This window comes from Dicentrarchus labrax, unplaced genomic scaffold (genome assembly GCF_905237075.1).
Source record: "Dicentrarchus labrax unplaced genomic scaffold, dlabrax2021, whole genome shotgun sequence".
In the NCBI taxonomy this organism is placed as follows: domain Eukaryota; kingdom Metazoa; phylum Chordata; class Actinopteri; family Moronidae; genus Dicentrarchus; species Dicentrarchus labrax.
In genome coordinates this window covers 25,683,652-25,709,960 of record NW_026136711.1, presented here as the reverse complement: position 1 = coordinate 25,709,960, position 26,309 = coordinate 25,683,652, and the positions used below count along the sequence as shown (strand labels likewise).

Below are 26,309 nucleotides of genomic sequence, written 5' to 3'. Positions count from 1 at the left end.
AGTAAATTTTGCGTACTTACTGGTGTAGTCCCTGTAAATGTAGATGTAACTTTTGCATTTATCAAATACAATGCATTGTGTGGTGGGATTGTTGGCAAAAAAACATTAAATTTACTGAGTATATAATTAGTGGACAGAGCTTCTGGGTCTGTGAAGTGAAGCTAATGAGGAAGTGTCTTAAAAAAAGTGTCTTCAGTCCAAATAGTATTGAGTCTTATGGAAAAATAATTCTACTTCTCTCTCGATTTCTTACCTCATTAAACTGTTTTCTAATGGGTTTATAGTCTCAATAGCTAGTGTCAGGTCTTCCTTCATGCAGCATGATGTTCATTTAATAAATGATGGTCCCATTTAGAGTAAAATCGATAATAAAGTAAGGTACGCTTTAGGATGTGGCTATCAAGTGGTACCATGTGAGTCCATCCAGCACACAAAACTGTGATCAAACAGTCAAACTAGGCAGTGCTGATCAAATATAATAGAGCCGGTAATTATGTTTCCATTTAAATTGTATAATTTTAAGTGAATTTCTGAAACTTTGGCAAAGTTAAGTCTTTTTTTCTCTTAACTACCTTTAAAGAAACTAATTTGTCATGAAGTTCTTACATATAAGAGGATGTAACAATATTACTTTATTAATTGAGGACCAGTAGCTTTGATGCTTTAATACTGTACTTGATGGCAATTAATTGCCTCCTCTAAACCATGTGGACTGTGTTTTTTATGAGCCACTATTTGAAATGGGGGCCGCTCTTTTTATTCTTTATTTTGGGAACTTTGTGATCAATGGTAGGCAGCATATAATGAAAGCTTTGTCTGCAGAAGCAGAAACAGGCCCCACAATGTCATGGTGTATTCAAAAAACTCTATCCTCTCTTTATTGATATTCCAGCCTTTCTGCCTCAACAAAAGTGCAGTCCTTTTTGCAATATTTTTTTCTGGCATTTCAATTCAGGTTTTTTTCGTGCACAAATTGAAAAGGAGCTTTATAACAAGTGGATAGTAACACCTAATGTACACTTGGATATCTGTCTATTTCAACACTTTGTCTAACTTCCTATCTGTCTTATCTCTAGGTACGGAGACATGGTGCCAAAGACTATTGCCGGTAAGATCTTCGGCTCCATTTGCTCCCTGAGCGGTGTGCTGGTGATCGCCCTGCCTGTCCCTGTTATCGTCTCAAACTTCAGCCGCATCTACCACCAGAACCAGAGAGCAGACAAACGCCGTGCTCAGAAGGTAAAATTCAGTGTCTTTAGCCTTTCCATCTGCTCCAACAGGGAGAGTCGAGGGTTAGGTGTGAGTTAAACGAGTGTTTGTGCTGGAGCGTGTGTACATACATATTACCTGACCATTAGGAGTGCACGCTCTTGATTTTTTTTTAAAAGGCCAAAGTACCACAGGATTATTAGATATTATTAAATTAATTAGAGTGAATGGGAGGTTCAAGTGTAGAGTAAAAACACTGTGTGGGTGGATACTAAAGGTTATTCCTGAAAAACCTTTTGAAGGTCTTTCTTTTTTATATGCAGATGATTAAAATAATGACGCAGGGTTAAAAGATCCCGATGACAGATTAGTGTTTTTATGAAAAGAACAGAGGACACATTTTACAAACTTAAAAAAAAGGGTGATGGTAAAAAAGATTGACCCCAATCAAGGATTCGGTGTCTGCATTGCAAATCACTGTCCTTCAACCTACATCATCCCTCATTTTTCAACACCATCTCACACACACGCAGGAAATTTGTCGCCCTTCAGACCCACATTGTTCAATGTCTTTCCACATATGTGCACACACCTTTCTCCCTCTTTCTAACACACACACTTAAAATCCAACTACCAAATGTTAGCTATCCACTTACTACGCTCACCCAGTGGGCTCGACCTTTCTACAGATTTAGATAAGTGCTATTAAGTTTGAGAGCAGCTGCCGATATCTAATTGAGGAGGGACGACTAAAATTGAATTTTGGGCAGTAAGCAATGAAAAAAGGGTGGATTAATGAATGAATGATTTTGCAAAGTAGTGAACTCTGACTTATTCTGCTGGTTTGGGCATCAAACATGTCACAAGTTCAGAGTCCAGTGTCTTTAACACTTTATGGAACTGCTGCAGTCTTTCAGAGGAAATAAAATAAATCAAAGTAAGTTTAGATATCATCAAGAAAAAGCACATCATTGGTAGTAGTTTTTACAAATGGTTTGACAATATACAATATACTATTACTACAGCTACATGTGATGGATGGAAACCGATGCACTAAAATTATTTTACTAAACTATTACTGCAATCAAATTAAGTTTCCCAGTACTGAAGTACTGTAATTTTAATCACACCACTGGTGATGTGTGACATTGACATGAATGAACAATGAAAACATATTGCAAATAAGACATGAATTGTTCCATGGCGCTTTTAAAATGTGTATTTTGTAACCTCTTCATTGACAATTAAATGTTGTGTTGAACTGTTGCCTTGCAACAGTTACTCCCAGCAGGAGAGAGTGCAACTGTTTATTTATTATACAAATATTTAGTTTAAGAACAGCAATGCAGACTGGGTGCTCTTTAAAGGGCATTTTTATATTTTATGTTTTGTTTTATTAGTATTAATTGTAAGTTTACTTCAGAGAAAAATAATTTTGCTGTTGTGTCTGGCAATTTATGTAATGTTGATGTAATGTAATGTAATAAAAAAACTAAATTTAAATCCTCTACAGAACTTTACTTTAGCAGCAGTTTTAGATTCAACAACATAACTTATTGTTTTGTATGGATACTGAGGTTTTCCCCTGAGGGAAATTTTTAATGGTCCTCATTCTTTGCAGCAATTGTAAAACATGTTTTAAGACCACGATGGGACAGTGAAACTCATACTAATAAAGTTCTTTTAGAGTAAGCGGCTTCTCTAGCTTATCCAACTCATTAAATTAGTGAGAGGAGAAACTCTGGGACACAGCACCCCTTTTAAATGGAGGTATTAATTTATAAAATCATTATTGACCTATTAAATTAAAATTAAAAAGAAATTACATTTTATTAGTTTTTTGCTGCAGTCATGGAGGGACTCTGATCCACCAGACCAACAGTGGGCTGATATGTTAGATAAATTAAACTGTGTTGCTCCCTTGTGTTGTTCTTTGAATCAGTCAAGTAAATAGTGCGGCAGTGAGAGTGGCAAACCAAACTAGTAATATTAGACTAAAGGTGCATTAAGTAGCTGCACTGGAGCTTATCGGGTGATTTTTACCAGCCGACAGTTTGCCCCATTGTCATGTCAGTTTAGATATTAAAATCTTTTCTAAACACCTAAACTTCAATGACTTCTCATTCATGTTAGCTTGAACCTGCGTTAACTGATCTTTTGCCAACCTGCTGTAAACACAACATTTGCAAATGGTTGCTTTTTTACACATTCAGCACATTGTCGAGTCGTGTTTCTGGCCACCTCTCAAATTTAAGTCCACTTATCTTTCAGGGTCTGTTTTTGGTCTTCACCAACTCCTGAAGGAAATGTCTGGTTCTTTAGCTGCTAAATGCTCCACTATGTTCACCAGTTAGTCGCTAACTTTGTCAGTCTGCAGTTTGGTGCCGGGCGGGCAGTGAACCATGGGTTTAAGGAGCGTTTTTGACTGAAAACTGACGAACTGCAGTCTGTTGACAATTCTCTGTGGGTTTGTAACAAGCAGAAACCTCTGTGACTGTGAAGTTAACACTGAAGTGAGTCAGTCTCCATAAAGTCCTATATTAAAATGTCCCAACTTTACAGCAGAAATAAACATGTTTACAGCCTGGTACAAATAGCGCTTTTGGTCTCTATACTTATTTTTTCCTGTTCATGAGATTTGTATGGATGTTTTACATAACTCACCCATTTAAATTACCCTTTTATACCAACATGGTCGAGATGTTGAATGAAGATCAATAACAGAAAGCCACAGAACAGTAACTGAATGGACCTTGTTGTGAGAATTAACTTTGAAACCCAATGCTAGATTATCATTTCTAAACATTCACATAGTTAAGATCAATGCAAATTGATCTGGTTGTTTAGAAAACCATATAAAGATAAAACTTCCTTCATCCCAAAGAAATCTTTTCTTATTGTAGATTTCTTTTACGGAAGAATTAACAGCTCAAAGTGTTTGTAATCTTTATTCTTACACAGTAAGAATTGCTTTGCCAGCCCAGGAAAGTACAGTGCATTTCGTAGGTGCCTTGATGGACTGGTCTGTGTAATTTTCTGGTCTTACCTTGTATTTATCTGGTAAATTCCCACAACTATAAAAGGTTACCAAGACATTTACTGTGCACCTGTCAGCTATTTTTCACCAATGCACACAAAGAGCCATATGTGCCTTATGTGTGAGTTTGAGAACAGAAAGATAAGGAAGAAAAGTAGAAAAACAGGGAAAGAAGACGATCTGTTTTATATTTGCCGTGTTCATCTGCTCTGCCTCCTTCTATTCCTCCATCTCTCCTGGCCTTCCCTTCCTCTTTAGGTCTCATTCGTCTTCATTCTTATCTAACAACAGGCTGCTCCAGGCTCCCATTACAATTATGTAGTCATCTGGGGATTAGACTTTACAAAAAGGTCCTCACATGCACCCATTGTAGCTTCACAGTCAGAAAATAGAAATAGAGAATCTAAATTGGATTTAATGATAGTCATTCCCTACTAAATACTGTAGTGTATGTGGGGGGGGGCTCAGTGTAAAGTAGAGTGTCTAGTATTTATGTTCAGTCACCCACACAAGTCATAGGAAAAGACCCCTGATACTAATGTGCCTCATTCCCAAATAAGTCTAAAAGAAAACGTCCCCAGAAGAAGAGGATTTTTTTTTATTTATTCTGGCACAACTGAGCAGTGCAGGGTAGTTGCCATCAGTGTGTCGAGGCAGTAAATGGACTGAGGTCATACCGGTAATGGGACAGCAAAGTCAAGTGGAGCCACGCTTAGAGATGGCAGGTTTCGAGGAGAAAAAAAAAAAAAACGGAGACGTGAGGGCAAAACAAGACGACGGGAGCAAGAGAGTAAAGAGAGGAGGAGGTCGGACAAGAGGGAAAAGAGAGAAATTACACAAAGGAGATTGTCAGAGAAAGCAGTGGGAGAAAGTCTGAAGGAGAGAGGCTGATTGGGTTAAAGAAAGGGGGGGAAAAAGAGAGGAAAAAGTCTGTGTGCAGTAGTTTCAAGGCTCACTTGTCTTAGAGGTGAACATTTTGTGCCTTTTTCCCTGCACTGCTGCAGTCTGACTGTCAGTGGTAATGTTGGAGCATATAGGCTTGATTTTCTCAGTCAACCATGACCACAGATGGAAAAAAAAGTAAAATCACAAGAATCCATCATCACCGGGCTTCGGACAGAGTGTTGGGAGATCCATTAGGACTGTCTCTGAATAGGTTGTAATTTCAGCCTAATTTACCTCAAAGAAGTTCTCCAGCCATGAAATACTTCCTCATCACCTTCAATTGTTGTCCAGAAACTTCGCACCAATGAGACTCACAGTTGCACTTGAATTACTTTGAATTTGGCATTATAGTTTAATTTACTCAATCACACATAGTATTCATGGCAGCAGTATGGTGACTGCCTTTGACTATCTTTAAAGGAGAACTCTTCTCTCACCAGTTTGCTCATCTACCCAACCTGTTGGGTTTCATAATGTCTTTTGGCGATGGGGGAAGTTTTTCAATTATAAGAAAATAACTAATGATGTCAATAGGGTTGGGCAGGGAGACTAAAAATGTATGAGAGAAAGTCTTATAGACGGGGGACATGGGGTTTTAAAGATGAGGAACATACCACACAGGAAACGTCTTATCTTAAAGCAACATTATGTAAAAATTGGGGCTTTTTGTGAGTTGGAACCTGCTGTTTCAGAGTGCAATTCACTCATAAACTACTGTCATAAACATGGACAGCTGTATATGTGCATCTGTTACGATTACATTACTCGGGATCACAAACTAGCGAGTCGCCAACTTTGCTAAAGCAGCCAAATATCAAGGAAGTGCAACAACACAAGACAAAGCAACCTAGCTAATATAACTGACAAGTCCAACAGAAAGAAGGCCAGCTCACCGTCTGTCTTGCAGCTTTTTATTTTATGAAGCTGTCGGCAATGACACAATTTTACTCGTCCTTGCTCAGTCACTGTCTCTTTTTCTCTTCTAGTTAAATCAGGAAATCAATATAGGACTGTATAGTGGCGAGCTAGACAGCTTTTTCAAGTCAAGCCACGTGAGGATACTCACAATTATCCCGATTCACGATTATCATGATAAAAGAAAGTGTTTTTTATCACGATAATATCATATGTCATACCATCCCTAGTGAAAGAACAGGGGTGCAGGTTGCAGAGTGGGAATGACAGAGGCACCAGTCACCCTATTACAAGTCAGTGCAGCATCAAACTAATTATGAAGCTTTGAAGTTGTGTTAAGGTAGAAAAGTTACATAATTTTGCTTTAAAGATGCTGTTGGTTGCATTTTGGGAAGTGTTTGATCTAGCGTATTTGGAGCTTAAGCCATACTTGAGAGTAAAATTTGGGAGATTTAAGGATTTTGGACTCTGCTGCGCTGTGCTGATTTTGACCATGTGTCTCATATCAGTCCCCCAACGTCATGGCTATCCAATACAAAATCAGTGGAATATCCCTTTTTGGTGAGATATATATATATATATAAACATAAACACCAGGCTTATCCTTTAATCATCTTGACTTGAGACTTGATGATGACATGGACCTGGACTTGCCTTGCTATTAGACATGTCACTGATTCAGAATTTCATCAGTTTAGCGAAAAGGTTTCTTAGACAACCATTTGGGCTCAGTGTATCATCAGAGAGGACGAAATACTCATCGCCACATCAATAGAACGAGTTGCTGTGCTCTTGCACTTACAATAGAATTCTGAGTTTTTAATTCTTTCATGTGTTTTTCTTTCCATGTGTCAAGAAGGGCTTTTGATCAATAAGAAAAGCAGACAGCACACGACAGAGATCTCTCTTTCAAATTCATTCACTCTTTAACCAAAGCTACGTGGAAAGAAGCAGTCAAAGGTTGTCTTTTTTTCACCCTCTTGTCTCCATTTCACATACTGTGCACGTACATACACAATCATTATTATTACATCTCCGTCTCCAGCATTCCCCACACCTTACCAGGGATACAGTCTGACTGACAATTTCGGAAGCATACAAAGTAATTCCATTACTTTTGATTCACGTCTGGGAAGCAGATATTGCTGTTCCTCTCTTGTTTCTGAAATGCATTTATCGGGAAGAGAGAGCAGCAGGACAAGGTTAAAGAAATCTCTCACCTTACATGCCCAGAAGCTCTTGAGGCAGCTGTATATCATATAGGGTCATCCTACTAGTAATATTCTCTTCATTTGAAGAAAATCCCAATACGATTTCTCTCTCATTTCCTCCCATAACTGTCTCTCTCTGTCTCAGTGGTCGCTAGTCGTACTGGAGTCGACATAAAACAATGGGGGAAAAAATAAAATAAACGTCAATTTAGAATAACACAATATTGATGGATCAAGAAAAGGCAGAACAAATCAAATACAAGCATCAGAAAATATGAGAACTGATTTTATAAATGAAAAAGCATTAAATGAAAACAAAAAACATCAAATGACAACAGTAAATCACATCATCTAATTACATCTGTGGGTTATTCATCTGCTTTTGTTTGACTTTTTGAAAGATTTTGAAAGATTTTGAAAGAAAATCTACTTTTGATTCGTTCTATACTATATATGGACAAAAGAACATAGATACCCTTGATTGATTGATTGACTTTATCAGCCAGAAAAAAGCTTAAAGTCTGAAAAATTACTTAAATGATCAACTAATTGATTAATGGGCTAGCTCTTAAAGCTGCAGTCCTCTAATTCTTGTGTACCTTTTGTCTGGTGCTGTTTTTCATGCATCAGTTGGGCTTGGCTCCTGAGTAACACAAAATGCAAAATGCTATAATATTTTTGGTCAATACTGTGCTTCCACCTGCTTGGCAACAGATTAGGAAAGAGCCATTTCTGTTTCAACATTAGAATGCTCCTGCTTACACGGTCCGTGTATGTTTTGGTCATTGGATTTTCCTTTCAGAAACGGGTATTAAAAAACAGAAAACGAGTGGTTATTTGATTTTCGTTATAAAATACAAAAATTAAAATTGAAATACAAGGCGCTTTTCTTTTTCATGGTCAGAAAGGGATGAGCGAAATTAAAAAAAATATTCGATTTTCATTTTCTATTTCATATAACAAAAAATAAAATCACTAGAAAACTGAAAAAAAGGCCTGTTTTTTCATATTCTGAGACCGGATGTTGTCATTTACAGGACGGTGCTGTGGAGAAGAAACAGTAGGCTAGTAGACTGCGGTCAATCCAGCCGTGAGTCCGATCTCCGTGGTCAAATCAGCCGCACTTAAATTTCGAGTGTACAAGTATTCTCAGCATTATGGTAAATGCGGAGAAACGCCGTATTTACTTCTGGTTTTCAAAATAAAGGTATTTAGAGCCGTAAGCTATAATTAAAATATGTTACATTAAAGTGTTGTGCCCCTGATGAATAAAAAAACACTTTATATCAAGTATCTTTACTGCACCAGTGTGGAGAAATGCCAAAATAAAAGCCTCATATTTATGCCTCCAGAGATTGCATATTTGACCATATTTGAGGTACTGTAAAAACATATTGCTCAGTGTTTCCTGGCTACTGATGGTATATTTGACTTTTACCCATATGAGACTACAAACATACTTAATATCAAGCATTTTTACTGTACCAATTGGAGAAATTCAACATTAAAAGTCCATATTTGTACCTCCATGTGGCATATTTTCATATATTTGAGCTACTGTAAAAACACTTTGCTCAATAATTCCTGGCTATGGATGATATATTTGACTTCTACACATCTAAGACTACAAGTATACTTAATATCAAGCATTTTTACTGTACCAATGTGGAGAAACTGAAGAATAAAAGTCCCATATTTATACTTCCAGATTCCATATTTTCTTATTTTTGAGCTACTGTAAAAATGTAAACTGTATGTGGAACCACCTGCAACAGCTGTCACACTGAATAATATAAAAAATAATATGTGAGGAAGAGACAGTAGGTACAATGGTGTTTTGAAGTTAAAACTAATTATTTTTCCCTTTTACCTACAAATGGACACAGCAGAGCTGCAAAATAAGAAGAATGTGGACTGGCATTGCATTTTGTGTGAAAAGTAAACAAATTAGAATTGTGTAGGATTTTGTGTTTAGTGTTTAGTGTTTATATTATCAAGATGTTATTAAACATTTGTGTGAAATTTTGTCATGAGTACTGCAGCATTATTGAAGTATAATGAAAATGCTTCACCCATAGCCAGGAATTATTGAGCAACGTGTTTTTACAGTAGCTCAAATATATGAAAATATGCCACATGGAGGTACAAATATGGGACTTTTATTGTTGAATTTCTCCAAATTGGTACAATAAAAATGCTTGATATTAAGTATGTTTGTAGTCTCATATGTGTAAAAGTCAAATATACCATCAGTAGCCAGGAAACACTGAGCAATATGTTTTTACAGTACCTCAAATATGGTCAAATATGCAATCTCTGGAGGCATAAATATGAGACTTTTATTTTGGCATTTCTCCACACTGGTGCAGTAAAGATACTTGATATAAAGTGTTTTTTTATTCATCAGGGGCCATGAAACACTTTAATGTAACATATTTTAATTATAGCTTACTGTTCTAAATACCTTTATTTTGAAAACCAGAAGTAAATACGCTGTTTCTCCGCATTTACATAATGCTGAGAATACTTGTACACTCGAAATTTAAGTGCGGCTGATTTGACCACGGAGATCGGACTCACGGCTGGATTGACCGCAGTCTACTAGCCTACTGTTTCTTCTCCACAGCACCGTCCTGTGAGTGACAACATCCGGTCTCAGAATATGAAAAAACAGGCCTTTTTTTCAGTTTTCTAGTGATTTTATTTTTTGTTATATGAAATAGAAAATGAAAATCGAATCATTTTTTATATTTCGCTCATCCCTTTTTGACCATGAAAAAAAAACGCCTTGTATTTCAATTTTAATTTTTATATTTTAAAACGAAAATCAAATAACCACTCGTTTTCTGTTTTTTAATACCTGTTTCTGAAAGGAAAATCCAATGACCAAAACATACACGGACCCTTGACTGGTCTGCACAGAGCCCTGACCTCAACCCCATCCAGGACCTTTTGGGTTGAATTGGAAAGTGATTGACAGCCACAGATCATGCTGCTCTTGCAGCTGAATGGGAGCAAATCCCTGCAGCCAGGTTACAAAATCCTGTGGAAAGAGTGCAGGTTGCTCTAACAGCATATTAATGCTCACGGTTTTGGAATAAGATGGTGAATGTTGAATATAGGTGAAATGTTTGGGTGTACAGATGCTTTTGGCCATGGATTGTATGTTGGTGAATAGCGTAATTCAGTTTAGATCACTCGTTCCCAACCTTTTTCCTCAAGGGACCCTTCTTCTATTACTGCATGAACTGATGACATATTTTGAGTTTATGTAAAAACAAGTGATTTGGATGAATTTTGAGCGGATTATTTCCTGTGGATATTGCATCAGAGATTAGTTTTCCTTATATTTTTAGGAACTTTTTAGACAATTCTCTGTCTGTATTATGTTTTCTTTTTTTTAATAGGCTTATTTTCTTGACAAATTCAGTGTTTTCCTCTGATTGTTATAGTAGCTCTTTGGTTGTTTTAACTGCATACTTTTCTAAAGCAGGACAAAGCTGTTAAGGCTCTGTGAAGCCTTAATTGGCACTTCTTTACTGGATATGATCAATCTTTCTTTACTGTCAGGATATGTACCACAGCCCTTTAAAGTAGCTGTAATTAAACCCCTTCTTAAAAAGCCCACTCTTGACCCAGGGGTTTTAGCCAACTATAGAACGATTTCTAACCTCCCTTTCCTCTCTAAGGTTCTGGAGAAAGTAGTTGGCAATCAGTTGTGTAACTTTCTACATAGCAACAGTTTATTTGAAGATTTTCAGTCAGGATTTAGAGTTCATTACAGCACAGAGACAGCTAGTTAGTTAATAATGACCTTTTGATTGCTTCCGACAACAGTCTTGTCTCTGTACTTGTATTATTAGATCTTAGTGCTACATTTGACACTATTGACCATAATATTCTTTTACAGAGACTTGAGCATCAAATTGGCATTAAAGGAACCGCACTAAGCTGGTTTAGGTCATACTTATCAGATCGTTCTCAGTTTGTACATGTTAACGATGAATCCTCCATAAATACTACAGTTAGTCATGGAGTTCCACGAGGTTCTGTACTTGGACCAATTCTGTTCACTTCATAAATGCTTCCCTTAGGCAACATTATTAGGAATCACTCCATTAACTTTCATTGTTATGCAGATGATACACAGTTATATCTATCGACTCACTGTCTAAAGATATAGCTACTCTAGATGGCATTACCTTGGCCTCTAGCACCACTGTCAGAAATCTTGGAGTTATCTTTGATCAGGACTTGTCATTCAATTCCAACATAATGCAAGCCTCTAGCACTGCCTTTTTTCATTTACGTAATATTACAAAAATTAGACACATCCTATCACAGACGGATGCAGAAAAACTAATCCATGCATTTGTTACTTCTCGGCTGGATTACTGCAATTTCTTATTATCAGGTTGCCCCAATAAGTCCATTAAGACGCCATTTCAGAATGCTGCAGCACGAGTACTGACAGGAACTAGAAAAAGAGATCACATCTCTCCTGTACTAGCATCTCTGCACCGGATCCCTGTAAAATTTAGAATAGAATTTAAAATCCTCCTCCTCACCTACAAAACTCTTCATGGCCAGGCCCCTTCATATCTTAACCCCTTCAGACCCGCCTTATGTTCCAAGGTTGTGAAAAATATAATAATGACTTTTTCCCATCCTTAATGCAACCAGAAATGAGAATCAATAAAAAAATGTTTTTTATCAAAACTCTTTGTTATTTTTCTTGTCCATTTCAATGGACATCGGGTCCAAACAGTTGTTAAATACCAACATCATATGACAACATCATACCTATTTTTTGTCTTATAATTGTCACATTGACATCACATGGAACATGAACTTGAACAGTTAAAATGATGTTTTTTTTTTGTAAGGTCCAAACAGTTTTAAAATATATATATATATTTTTTTTTATTATTATTTTTGTTTGTTTGTTCTGCATTTGGAATATTCTCAACTGATTATCAACTCATTCTCTTGTTCTGATGTACTGTTTTTATAGTAATAAGGTCATTCATCAATACTGGCCAATTGAGTTCAATAACATGGCTTCTGACCCACTGTCCATTCTAATGGAGAGCGATATTTGAAAAAATCCTGTGTAAGAACTTGCACTTAAACATGTGATATTACACTTCTATTCATACATTCCATCTTTCAATATTATATCAAAACTATGAAATCTTGGCACAAATATCTATAAATGTGAGTAAAACTGTTGAAAATGATCCTTACTTCGACATGTGGGGCGAAGCCCTGCCATGCCTCTCTTCCGTGTGGTGGATTTCTTTCCTACATCAACAAGCAAAGCTATACTGCCGTTTGATTGGTTGTTAAACGTTCAATTCAATTGACTTGAGGGTTCAAGCGGTGTTAAATGTTGCAAAAAGTAAAAAAGAAGCCCCTGTCAAGTGACGTCCATTGTAATGGACACCTAGAACACTGCGTTCTCTGAATGCAGGGCTACTTGTGGTTCCTATAGTCTCAAAAAGTAGAACAGGAGCCAGAGCCTTCAGTTACCAAAGATAATGCCATCATCTTTTTCATGTTCATCATCGTCAGTCACTACTATTAGTTGTTGCTGTGCACCTGTCTGTCTGTCTGTCTCTCTTTCTCTCTCTCTCTCTCTCTCTCTCTCTCTCTCTCTCTCTCTCTCTCTCTATCACCCCAACTGGTTGAGGCAGACGACCACCCACCTAGAGCCGAAGGATTTGTCCTAGTAAAAGGCAGTTTTTCCTTGCCGCTGTTGCCAAGTGCTTGCTCGTGGTGGTACTGTTGGTCTCTGTAAATAATGTTATAAGGAATTTGGTCCAGCCTTTTGTATGATTGTTAAAAAAAATGCACAATACAGACAGAATTGTATTAAAAGATCCTAAAAATATTAGGAAAACTCATCTCTGATGCAATATTCACAGGAAATAATCTGCTATAACTTCCTCCAAATCATTTTACACAAACTTCCTGCAGTTATTGTGTTTATTTGGGTTCATTGTACAGTTTATCAGTTGTTCTGTATTGTTTTTGTTGCATTGAATATGGTATGAAATATCCATAAAATAAATCGGGTCGCCAGTTTACTTAATGACAATAGGTTGGCTTTAGAGTTCTGTTCTCATACATAATGAAAGAAAGTCTTCATGAAAAAATCGGAAATTCTTGGGGTAAAGGCAGCACAGTACTAGCTCTGAAAATTACTACAGAGCTTGTGTGATGAGTTGGCAGATTCTAACCATTAAACAAGGCATTAGTCATCTTCTGTGACCTCCCGCCCACTCTGTCTGATTCTGTGCCCTCTTCTTCTTCCCACGCCCAGAAAGCCAGACTGGCCAGGATAAGAATATCCAAGTCCGGCAGTGGCAACGCCTTCATCCAGTGCAAACGCAACGGACTGCTCAACGAACTGCTGGAACTGACGGTGAGAAAGACCTCCGACCCTCCAACACCAACAGCAAAGTGGGCGCAATGATTACTGGGAAGTCTTGTCAAATGTGTTCATTAAAAATGACATGAAATATCAGCAGACTGTAATTCAGTATGAGAGATTAATCATATTGTTCCTTGTCAAACACCCTGCTACTAATTATTTTAGTTCACTGCAACTCAATAGCTTGGCTGGGAAGCAGCAACATCACATCCGTACACACACACACACACACACACACACAAAAATGACAAACAATAATTAACCAAAGGACAATTAAGAAGTAATTTAGAGGCTATAAAAGAGCAGCAGAAGTTGGAGTCATTACATTCTCGTTGTTACACAGGGCAGGGGTGATAGCAGAGGAGTTATGCCAATAATCCTTCATGCGGGCGTTATCAGTGTAATCACACAAAGTACTTTTCTTAGTTGTCTTTCAGTCCCAAACTTGATTTAATCCATGCCTGGAAAACTAAACTGGAAAGTTAGACAACAGAGTTTGTTTTTACTTGTTTGTTGTGTTGCTCTTGGTGATAATTAGATGATTAGTACATTAAAAGAGGCTGCAACAAACTTCCAAACTGCACTAGTTAACAATGAGACAGCGGGTGACACTTAAATCCCACACTCACCCAGACTCCTGCTCCTGCAAAGGTACAAAACGTTTCTGTCTTTCTTCCTCTCTGTGATTGTTGACAACATGTTCTTATGTTCTTGTCCTTTGTGATCACCATACACTAAACCTGCAATCATTTATTTTTGTGGCAACTGAGCAGCGAAAACAAGTTGTAAAAAATAACACTGACATTGTCACCTTACACCTATTTACCTTAACCTACACATCCAGCTGACCCCTAGCAACTATAAGTGTAATAGTCACTCTCATTTTGTTCTGTTTTGTTCTTCTGTTTTGTTTTTGAGGGAAATGTCTGTCTGCTAAATGCTCCACTTTCTGCACTAGTCGCTATCTTTGTCTGTCCGCTATTTGGTGCTAAGCAGGTATTGTGCATATATTATAGTCGCTTTTAAGAAATAGTTCAGCATTTGAGAAGCCAGGCAATATAGTGCTGTAGGAATGACTCTTAAAACACGGAATTGTAGCACCTCCGGTTCCCTTGTCTGTGGGGTTTGGTCAGATGCCTGAAAATAAGGTCTGTGGTTAAACCAAGCTTTACAGATTTTCCCATTTTGTTCAACTTCTACTTACTGGTCTGCCTCGTGTTTTTAACACTCTTACATACTATTCTTACTCAAACTTTCCAACTTCTAGATTCTACTTACAACGTTAAAGACATATGACTTTGATGTAATTCATTTTTACTTTTGGTGATCACATTCGCATTTCAAAAATCAATCTTGCTGAACAAAACATTTAATGTCATAAACATTTGTTCCCCACAGAGCTTATTTTCTGCAACAATCCACAATCCAGTGGAAAAACCAGGGTTAACTTCTGGGTTGGTCCTACAAAAAGACGTCATCCCTGCAGCAAAAAAAAAAAAAAAGCCAGGCTAGATGTTCCCTAGATGTTAGTTTTTATGCCAAGGTAAGCTAATTACCTCCTGGCTCTAGATCCATGCTGTTGCTACTTAAAAAACAGATATGAGGTATTGATCTTCTCATCTAACTCTCGGCAAGAAAGCAGTTGACCATATTCCTTAAAATGTCTAACAATTAATTTAAATTGCATGTCCTTCTCTTTCTCCTCTCTCTACTGCAGACATCGACCAACTTTCTAGTTGTGAAAGCAAGCATCCACCACCATGTTCTCCTTTACTTTTAACTCCTCCCTTTTTCTTTTTTTTACTTGGCACCACCGTGGAAAAATGTGTTTGGTAATGCATGAGCAAATTGTCTATATGCCTATATTGCCATACAGTCCATCACTCTTGCTTTCAGTGACACACTCCCCTCCTTGCAGATGGTTACTAAAATCCATTTGGATCTAATCGAGTCCAGTGTGAAAGCTCATGGGTGTCTGGAAGTGGTTTGAATTATCATATAAATGCCATCTGTGAGTGCTGAGCGACCCCCATCCCTCTGCGTATGTGTGATGAGGCTGCCAGAGTCCTGGTGCATCAAATTACGGTGGTGTCACTGCTGTCAGTCAGTCGTTGCGTAAGTCTGGGTTGTGAGTGAGTGGGGATATATGACAAAGTGACTGGTTCTCTCATAGCCAATAGTTAGATCTGTTGGTCTCTTTCAGTTTTCCCTGGAGACATTTACATTTTTTGACAGACATTTATTTGTTAACCAGATCACAGGCTCATTATTTAATGATAATCCTGTTAAGTTTTGCAATAACCTCGTACAGAAAGCCCTTACAGATTCATCCCTTTGAGTGTTGTTTACTTAATTCTCACTTTTCGCTTTAGAGTGACAGGATTTCTTCGGATTCGCCCTCATGGTAAACGTTTTCTTAGCCTCCAAAACACTTCACACATTGATTATTTTGCCAGACAGTTTTGGTGTTATGCACACTGACCAATCAGATCTTTGTAGAGAAAGGAGTGAGGGACAATCATGTTCCTGTGCTAGTACAGGAAAAATGGCAGCAGATAAATGGCAACAAGTGTATATGAGCTGAACACAGCTACATGAGTTTTAGCAATGGGAAATTTAGATATCCTCTATCACATTTTATGTTATATTATACTGACATATTGAAGAAAATGTAAAAAGTGCTGATGAATGACTAATACAACAAATTAAATGATTGACAAATACAAGTTATTTATTGCATTAATGCAGAAATTATATGACATTTAAATATAACCATGAAGCAATTTTGGTCATTGATTTGCAACATTGCAACAATGGTCTGATACAAGGACGTGCACAAGGCCAGACTAAAGTTGCCTGAACAACACTTGTCTTTGTCTGAGCTGCCCCACTGTTGTTGTGGCTGCATAAATACAAGTAGCTCATAATTGCTAAAGTTAGACCAAATTAAATTGCTACATCATCCAAACAGTTACTTTTCTTTTCACAAGTACCAATATCCGCTAGTCATCTAGATGGCTTAACATATAGGCAGCAGTAGCGCAAGGCAATATTGTACAACGTGATAAAAATGTGACAAGCTGCGCCTTGTTCTGAAATATTTTATTCACAAGACATCCCATTGGTTATACCATTCATCGGGGTTTGCCCTTTTTGCAGATTAGAGCCCCTCAAAATGCCAATGCAGGTCTGTGGTCTAACAAAAGTACATGAAATACGTCTTTAATACACCTAGATGAAGATGCGTCTGCATTTCTGACTGTTGACACATGTACATAATCTCATGGTGTACATCATTATATCACCCACCCGCCAATAGATGGTTGTAAACTGACTTACAGAAATAAACAATTTGAATTGGATGAAAGAATTGAAATGGAAATTCTGTCCGATCAGGCAATCAGAGTCATTTCCCTGTCTTTTAAAACAGCGGCATATTTCCAGAAGCTAACAACTACTGTGGGGCAATTATTATAACCTCATAATAAGTTTTGTGTTGTCTGTCATTCTGAGTAATGCTGAAAATCAATAAGGACTAATTTATTGTTAATATTCATTGATAACTGTGATATTTAATTCATTAGGTATGTAATGTACTAGGTGAGCTAAATAGAGACGGTCCCATCTGGATAATTATATAAACTTTAAAGAAATGTGTCTATGTCATGATTCATATCTATAACGTGGGATTAAAAATCACGTACACCATGATATATTTTCACCCATTCCTTACTTCTAAAGTAAACTGACTTCCCCTCTTCACTTAGTAAGATATAAAGATGAGATTAACTTCCTCAGTGACACTGTAAGGGTCACATTTAAGATCAAAATCAGCTTCTTTCTTTACATGAAAAGAACCTTGAACCCTGTGTCTCTATCTGCTCTTTGATAGGACCTCTTCTGCAAATCCACATATTGAGACATCAGGAGGCGTAGTATTTTCGTGCCCACATCTCTGTATTGTTCATGTGTCTGAAATCTGAATGAGAGTCCTTGGGCTGGATCACCACCCACCCAAATCCTTTGAGTAACAATGTGCGCTGTGGGGGGAGAATTAATTTGTTTTCAGTTTTCATGTTTTTTGGCAATTGTGATTACTTTGAGACTAAGCTTTATTGAAGCCCGGGCTTTGAAACCAAGTCCTGTTTGGAGAAATACCAAAAAATGGTTCCGTAAGTTTCTGTTTTTCTCAACTCTTCTGTTTTTCCTCTTTCTGAGGCTTCATATATCAATAACTTTTCATCTGCCTAGAACATCACATAACGCCCAGTGGTACCTACTTAGATAATTAAGTAAGGGAGCTGGCAAATAATACGGTTTTATAATTAATATTTTATTAGTTCAGTAAACTGAAATGAGGGTGTTCTGTTTTCAATCTGCTTGTACAAGGAACAAAACCAAAGGCAATAACAGTATTAATGGCTCAAAAGATGCACAATAGAGAAAATTAATTAGAAACAAATCACTTGCCAAGGCTGAGGGATCAATTCACACCAAGAAGAAATGTGGTCCATTATGTAACTAAATGGTTAGTAAGTCATTCGAAAGCAAGCAGCAGGAGTCGTTGGCTACCTGCTCATAATGAGAGTGAAATCAACAAGCATGAACCAAAATAGTTCAGTTTAAAATGGGCGACACAAAGCAGAACAAAAGCGCCACGTCACTGACCTTTCATTACTGATGACAAAGTCCATATCAAGGAGTCATTTCAGCACCGGGTTCACTTTGCACAGAGTGAGAGTTTAATGAGTGACGAGGATACGCCAACAATGTAATTTGTCAACATTCATCAATGTTGTTTGTCTGTGTGCGTGTGTGTGTGTGTGTGTGTGTGTGTGTGTGTGTGTGTGTGTGCGTGCGTGCGTGTGTTTGGGTGGCTTATTAAGGATACAGAAGAGGATGAGCAGAAGCTGCTGACTAAGTCCATCTCTCTGTTAGAGAGCCAACACCACCACCTACTGCACTGTCTGGAGAAAACCACTGTGGGTACAATTGAACACTTCTCTATCTTTGATTCCAACACTTTTAGCCTTAAATCCACCAGCTACATTAATGAGGTTAAAAAAGACTGAAGAATAAGTATTGTATTGTGATAATGACATTTTATACCAGTAAAAAAGAGGGAAAAAAAACTTTGGCACTGACGACTACAAGATAACACCTAATCAGACAAAGTAACCAAAGTGTGGTATAGACACTGAAAACTCAACCCTTTCCTCTTTTCTGCCCTTCATTGCTTACATTACTGTCCTGCATTGTGGTATTTTATATATTTATTTTATGACATTTGAACCTGTATTGATTGTCTGAGGTGGCCAAGTTTATTTTACACACCTGTATGCCATCTTTAATCATAACACAAGCGGTGTGGGTGTGTATTTAAATCTCCGGGGAGTTTTTATCACTGTCAAAGATGTCTATCGCTGTGACAGTGATGTTTTCCCTCTTGTGGAATCTGGGCTTCAACATCAGTCAGAAGCAAGACGCAGAGTCTTGGCAAATATGCTTCAAAGTGTTTATGTGCCAATTTGAGACTTTTCAAAAGACATTTTGTGTAAGTAGAGCCACTGACTTGCAAAAGGCTTTGGTGTCAAAAAAACAGAGATTTATATAAAACAGTGACGCTAGATCTGCTCTCCAGTCAGCAAGTATGCTAACTGGGCCATAAGCATGAGTTTGTAAAAGATATCTACTGTATATATTATGAGTAATTATCTTTCTTTGGTGTATTTATTTGTAAAATTAGAAATTATATATTGATCAAGGCATCAAGTCCCACGTGTCTGTCCTTTATTTACTCCACATTATGTTTTCCTCTCTCAGCAATAATCCCTGCCTGTGTATTTAAACCATCATCCTGTTTCTTCTCTCCAGGCTCATGAGTTTGTGGACGAGCAGATGTACGAGCAGAACTGTTTAGAAACGGTGCTACCGAATTACCCATCACGCAGCCCCTCTATATCCAGCCAGGACAGCTCTGCGGGTACCTGCTGTGGCCGGAGGGGAAAGAGAAACAGTCCTCTTCCCAATGCCAGCCTGCCCTCCACACACCAGGGCCCCCTGCAGGAGCTCAGTGCCATCCACATACAGTGTGGTGACCCGCCATTCCACACCGCCAGGTAAAAGTAAAGGACAGCAGGGGGCACATCAGAGGGTAGACTGAGGCTTGGTATCGAAGTTGTTGGCTGAATTCTGCCAACTTTGTGAGCAAAAAATAGTTTGAAATTTTAGTGTCAGTTCAACAAAATTAAAAAATACTTTTTCTCACTTGCTTCAAGTTGTGTAAACTTATTCTGAATGTTTTGGTTTTATGTGCCAAGGTTTTAAGATACTGTACACTTCAAGCATTGAAAAGTTACATCTGAAATCTTTATTAGTAGTGTGTCTTTTTCAGTAACAACTTCCCAAATGTGGATATTCAACATTTGTGTTGAAGAATTTTGATTAAAATCCCCTTAAGGTGGCTACTGTGGAATAGTTAGTTTATTCTGAGGAATTCAGAGGATAGGCAACATCTGCTTGTCTACCCTCCGCTGACTGAAGAAAAGATGAATGAAATTAGAACAAGAAACCTACTAGATCTGTATAAGACACACACCAGCATACCTCTGGTGACTCCTGGTTGTCTGTGCATTCAGAGAAAATCATATTTTCTCCTACAGTGACGTCAGTAAGTAACCAGAACACGGTTTATTTTTTCAGTGCTTTGAGCAAAATTACATTTGCCTTATTTTTTGGTGGGGGAGGCAGAAATCTCAAAACCTCAGCAGATAAAAATGCAACTGTGTGCACAGAGAGATACATTTAGAGGTAGAGAAAAAAAAATTTTTTGGCCATATTTGTACGAACTGACCCTTTAAACAGGGAAAATGTGTGTAATATACAAAACAGCCACTGGAGGGGGCAGTAGGAACACTGTACAATATAATCTGTTCATTATTTTGAGTGTCTTTCTTTAAATTTTCAAATTAAATTAGATTTATTAGCAAATAATATGTTGTCTGAACTTAATAAATAATAACTTTGTAAATTTTAACTATAAAAAAAACTATAACAAACAATGGTAGAGATATATATATATTTAAAATAAATAAAAAATACCTGAATATCATATAGGTACCAGTGGATGTCTAAGCTGCATAATGTGTAGAAATAGAGGAAAATTGATTCTAAGCGTCCTGCAAGGTTTTTGTATTTATAAACACATCAAATTTGAGCCAGTGTGTACTTGTATGTATCCTGTAGACAGAACTCCATGTGGCGTCAGGATTACGTGAAATAGCTCTTTTACAGCTTTTATCAACAAAATGTTGCGTTCACTGTCTCTGCACTGGGTAGATGTACAAATACAGTCTCTCTTGTTCTTTTTCCTCTCTCTCTAGTCGTTCCAACCTCAACCTGAAAACTGATAACAGCGGCAGGATCAACTGCAAAGGCGGCCGGATCACCACAGCCATCATCAGCCTCCCAACACCCCCGGCTTTGACTCCAGATGGTGATGGCTTGCACGGGCCCCCACAGAGAAGGCCACTCCCTCCACCGGGTCACCCTGCAACTCCAAGCATCCAGACCACATCAAGCTCAGCTGGCACCAACATCGTCAAAGTCTCTGCTCTGTGACTCTCTGGCTGACAGATGAGAACTCAGCTCAGCAGGAGGAGAGAAAGGTGGAAGAGGAGGAGGCGAAGCAGGTTACACTACCTTTATGGACGCACAGTGTCCCGTCCCACAGGGTCAACAGAAAGAACGGTGTTCTCCAGAGAAGTCACCTGCTGGTGTTTAAGAGAAGACAGATGATGTGGAGACTTTACTGAGGTAGAGGACTGTAGATATGTGAACCGAGAATCACGCACTCGTCATGTCGTGTATGCACTGTAGATACGGACAGATTTGCTGTATTTCTAATAGTTTCTAACAGCAGTACAGGTGTTTTACAGCAATTACTGTGAAAAAAGATTGAAAGACATTGTACAATTAGCATATCAGTACATCAGCAGATGCTGTCGACATACCACAAACTCACAGTAAATTTAAAGTGAATTCACATTGAAATAGTGAACAGGATATTTTGTTGACTTTAAATGTGTTTGAAGAAAGAAGAAAAGTGTTGACTGTGTTTATTTGATTGGTCTTGTTTGTGTTATGTGTTGTTTGTCTCAAGTATTTTGAGGAAAAACATAAAATTAAAATAAAAAAACATTGAAAACAGTTTTAGTTTTCTTTACAGCATCATTTGAATCTGAACCTGATGCTGCCAATATCGTAATGCTGAAATGTGAGTTTGTCGTGTCTGAGCCTGAAAAGAGTGTTTTTGCTGTTTTTTTTCATTTTGTTGGAAAATTGTATCAATCATCGTGTCAAAGACTCAAACCAAACTGTGCTTTTAAGTTGCTTCATGTTTGAATTTCTGACTGGAGATTGACCTGACACTGTTCTCATGACGTTATAGGTTTTTATACTGAGGTGAGACAAAGCAGGGATTCGTCAAAACCCTCGAGCTGACCTCAGACCCACGGTTCCTACTGAAGAAACTCATTTAAAAAAAAAAAAAAAAAGCTAAGTAATATCCTCAAACACCTGGGCACTGCAGTTTCTAGCAAATGTTACTCAAATAGTGCATTTATTAGGGACTATTTTCAGCTGTGGATGAATACAGAAAGGTTCAAGTGTCAACAGCAGGATGGCGTATATGGGGAGATAAACTACAGTACCCATGGTCACTGTCTGTGGCACATAGGAATAAGCTATATCAGGCTTTGGCTGCACATGCAGTACTTGTTAGTACATTGCCGATTTTGGTCTTTTTATGAGATTTGTTGACAATAAGAAGAATTTGGACTATTTCCAGCCTCATCCCTTAAAGTAATTAAATACGTACAATATTTTTACTAAATGAGTACATGATCCTGTTTATATAAAAGGGATTGGTGCTTTTTGTCCTGTGGAATAATTAAAAGCTGCAACTGTTGCTGCCTCCACTCGCTCGGAGTGTCGTAGGCTGAGAAGGAAAATAACAGAAAATGATCATATGTGTGTTCATCATGAGCATGAGTGGGCATTTCAGCACCACTGTCATATCAAACAACCCAACAATACGAACGGGGGCCAATTCATGTTCAATTCATCTTTTCCACACTAAAACTGACACTAAAAAAAAAATGTATTTAAACCTAATTACTGTAGTTTTAAAATAGAGAGAACAGGGATAAAATATGCAAACATAAAAATGGCTCTAGGTTTTGGCTGGAAATCTTATTTTGTCATCTCTCTCTCTTTCCCCTGTTTTTTTTTTTTCTTCTGAACAAAGCAGAAAAACAAATCAGTTGCCTTCAGTTGTACCATTTTGTGTCTTGAGTGTTTATAAACTGTCAGTGAAAAAAATACTATTCAGTATGTTCACGAGATGGCATTGCAAGCTGCAAGTATGTTTTCCCTTTGAAACACACCTGAACAAGTTTTAAATGTATTTTAAAACTTTAAATTTAAATTGATTGAAGAAGAGTGTATGCAAGCAAGTACATTAGAATACGTAGGAAACGTATAACAAAATAATCCCAACTCAGGGTCCTCTTACTAGCTATTCTTTGCTTTTATCAGCAGATTGGAGTTGTTGTCATGGAGACGGACTTGTTGAAATGCATAAAATGTGCTTAAATTTTAGGTCAACATAAGATAAGAAGTCCTAAACGTGCTTTGGATAAAATCATGACAGCTGCAGCGTTCGCATGTCAACAGATCCATCACTATGGCAACTGAGCAATCTACATCCGCTGATGAAGACCATGTGATATGGTTGAAAGCTTTAGCAAGTGGACCTTGCGTTGGGGATTGTTCGATTGTTAAACTTTATTATTAATAAGCAGTTCAATCGTGAATAATCTGAATATCACAAGATGCATTCTGACACTGAAATCAAATGATTGACAATGAATTTGAAACGACTGGTCTGGATTATGGCCTTACTCCTGCATTAATATTTTATTTATATACCTACCTGCTGCACATTGTTGCTCATTTAAAGTTAATAGACGCCTGTTGTTTGGAATAGTTTGTGACTACTTGCCAAGTGTGTTATGGTTTATCTGTATGAAATGTGTTTATTTGTCTTTCAGTTTGTGTAAACTATGGTTTAACTTCATGTGTTTTTCAATCATGAAGTACCAAGTGAAATAGTTTTGCTGTATTGGTATACTTTGTGTTACATTTCTGTATTTTGTCATGTTCTTTACGCTGCTATATTAGAAAAAATAAAAATACAGACCCTTTAGATCATTTTAATTCTCTCTGTTAATGCTGAAAATAACAAGCATCCGCTCAGTCGTGGCGTTCATAACATGGATCTCGGTTACCACTGATGCAGTATCTACACATTAGGGCTTTTTGCAATATCATAGATCACAGTCATGCTTCAACGACAGAAAGTACTCTCTCTCACACCAGTGCGACTACTGTATGATGATTACTTGTTGTCATTATGATGGACTTTACTCCAAGAGGCAACGCGTCGGTCACTTTTTTAAAAGTCTTGGCATTGCTGTTTGTGTTGTTTATCTTTTTATCCTTTTGAACTGAGCTTTTCTGTCTGTTCGCTGTGTTTACAGTACTCTGTCAGTTTATTTGTTATAATAACTTTAAAGTGTCAGATGAAAATTAAAATCTGACACAACAATGAAGCTTTGTCTTTCTTCTCGCTTCTGTCACCAACATGAAATATATATATTCATCTTGAGTTATTTTCTGTTTCAGTCATGTTTTTTTTAAATAAGTAAATGGTAAATGGACCTGTACTTGTATAGCGCCTCTCTAGTCTTCCGACCACTCAAAGCGCTTTTACACTACACATTCGCCTCTGCACCACAGCTGCCCAATTGTAACAAGTTCAAACCTGAGTTTTTCGTGTCGGGACTTTGGGTTCAAATCAGAGCACATTGGAGCTAACCCTGCCATATTTACATTGAAATGTCAATGTTGATTGTTGTTTACTGTCCCCTATAAATAAACAAAATATCAATAGTCAGATGAGAGGGAAAAAGCAGTTTTAACAAATAGCCTACACATACATTTCAATGTACTTTTAGAAGAGAGTAGTATCCATGTCATTTCTCAGATGCAGTTCTAAAGAACAACAGAGATCAACAAAATCCCTTTAATTGTAAAATTAATACTTGCAGAAAGATAAAATGACGGACTTGGCACTCAGAACGTCAGCCTGGGCATTAAAAGGGCACAAATCTTGGAGGAAAAGGAGACGCCCTAAAACTACTATATATGTTCCTATCTGCACATGTGTACAGGTCTCACTAGATGGCAGCATAATACACAATTGTGGAGTGTACAGGGCCACATTAACTAAACACATTTTTTGATATACAATAGTTGGGGCAATTTTTCATCATTAGTGAATTTAAAGATCTAACCAGTCAAACATTTAGTTCAATAGAAGAGTTATTCAGTGATCGCCTTCAACACTAATGTGTCTAAAACTCACTTCAGCTACTTACACTACTTACTGAGCACTGTGTCAAAAGTAACATTTAAAACTTTAATAAGAACTTTATGACTGTAAAATAAGAATTCTAAGTGACATTATAATCTGCTTCTTCCTTTTACATTTTCTCTTTCTCTCCCGGAAAACTGTAGGTCACAACTTTATAATGACCCATTTCGGTTTTAACAACAAATACATACGTTGGTAATTTTTTAAAGTATTGGAAATCCAATTTTGAGCAGTATATTTATCACTGTAAAGAATGTAGTTTATCATATGTTGATGATTAATGACAAATAGTGAACTATTTATTATTATCTTCAGTATGAAACAAAATCCAACCTGTACCCACGAAATGAGGAAATATTATATGACTGAACTGCTTCTGTATCATAGAGAACTCAACAAACAAGCAAAACCAATATCTAAGCGCTCAATATGATCACAAAGTCTAAGAGAAGTTATGTTTCTGACACACCTCTTAAACACCGGTTTCATGTCTTTAACCAGGTGTTTCACTGTCAGCTAACTCCCCCGGCCACATGAGTGACTCTGACGATCTTCCGCAGCTTATTAGTGGTTGTCTGGCGGATGTCATCACACAGAAGGACTGGATGACTCAAACACATATGACTAACTCAGTTTGGAGGTAAAAACCCACATGTCCAACTGCTACACAAACCAGCTTCAATGCTGGAGAAATTTAAGTTAACGTTTTGCTCAAAGATGCTATTTTATTTTGGTATCGTTCAGGATTCTGAGCACTGACAGTAGATATGTGACAGGAAAAGAGGGGCGAGAGAGGAGGGGAATGACATGCAGCTAAGGTCCCTGTCCAGATTTGAGACATCGCCTTTTACGGTCAGCCCCTAAAACCTAAAACCTACAGGCCTATATCCTTTAATTAAGTAAAAGTACTAATACCACAATGAAAAAACACTTTGTTAAAAGTAAAAGATATGCACTTAACATGTTACTTAAACCTACTACAAACTGGTTATGTCTTAATTTAGTACTGATGCCTCTATTTGACCTACATAAGCACACAAGGCCATCAGCTGTTTCTAT

At 37.5% G+C, this 26,309-nt stretch overlaps 1 protein-coding gene across 2 annotated transcripts in view; it reads left to right on the top strand.

The window, feature by feature from the left end:
- Nucleotides 1-24,426, top strand: part of LOC127371532 (potassium voltage-gated channel subfamily D member 3-like) — an 85,492-nt gene extending 61,066 nt beyond the window's left edge. Inside the window, exons 3-7 of one of the 2 annotated variants that reach the window (XM_051414388.1) lie at nucleotides 1,077-1,239; nucleotides 13,643-13,744; nucleotides 18,640-18,735; nucleotides 19,628-19,872; nucleotides 21,136-24,426. In XM_051414388.1, the coding sequence (XP_051270348.1) occupies nucleotides 1,077-1,239; nucleotides 13,643-13,744; nucleotides 18,640-18,735; nucleotides 19,628-19,872; nucleotides 21,136-21,373 (844 nt within the window). In that variant the 3' untranslated portion in view covers nucleotides 21,374-24,426. The remainder of the gene's footprint in view (nucleotides 1-1,076; nucleotides 1,240-13,642; nucleotides 13,745-18,639; nucleotides 18,736-19,627; nucleotides 19,873-21,135) is intronic. The other variant, XM_051414389.1, reaches the window with a different exon arrangement.
- The last annotated feature ends 1,883 nt before the right edge of the window (nucleotides 24,427-26,309 follow it).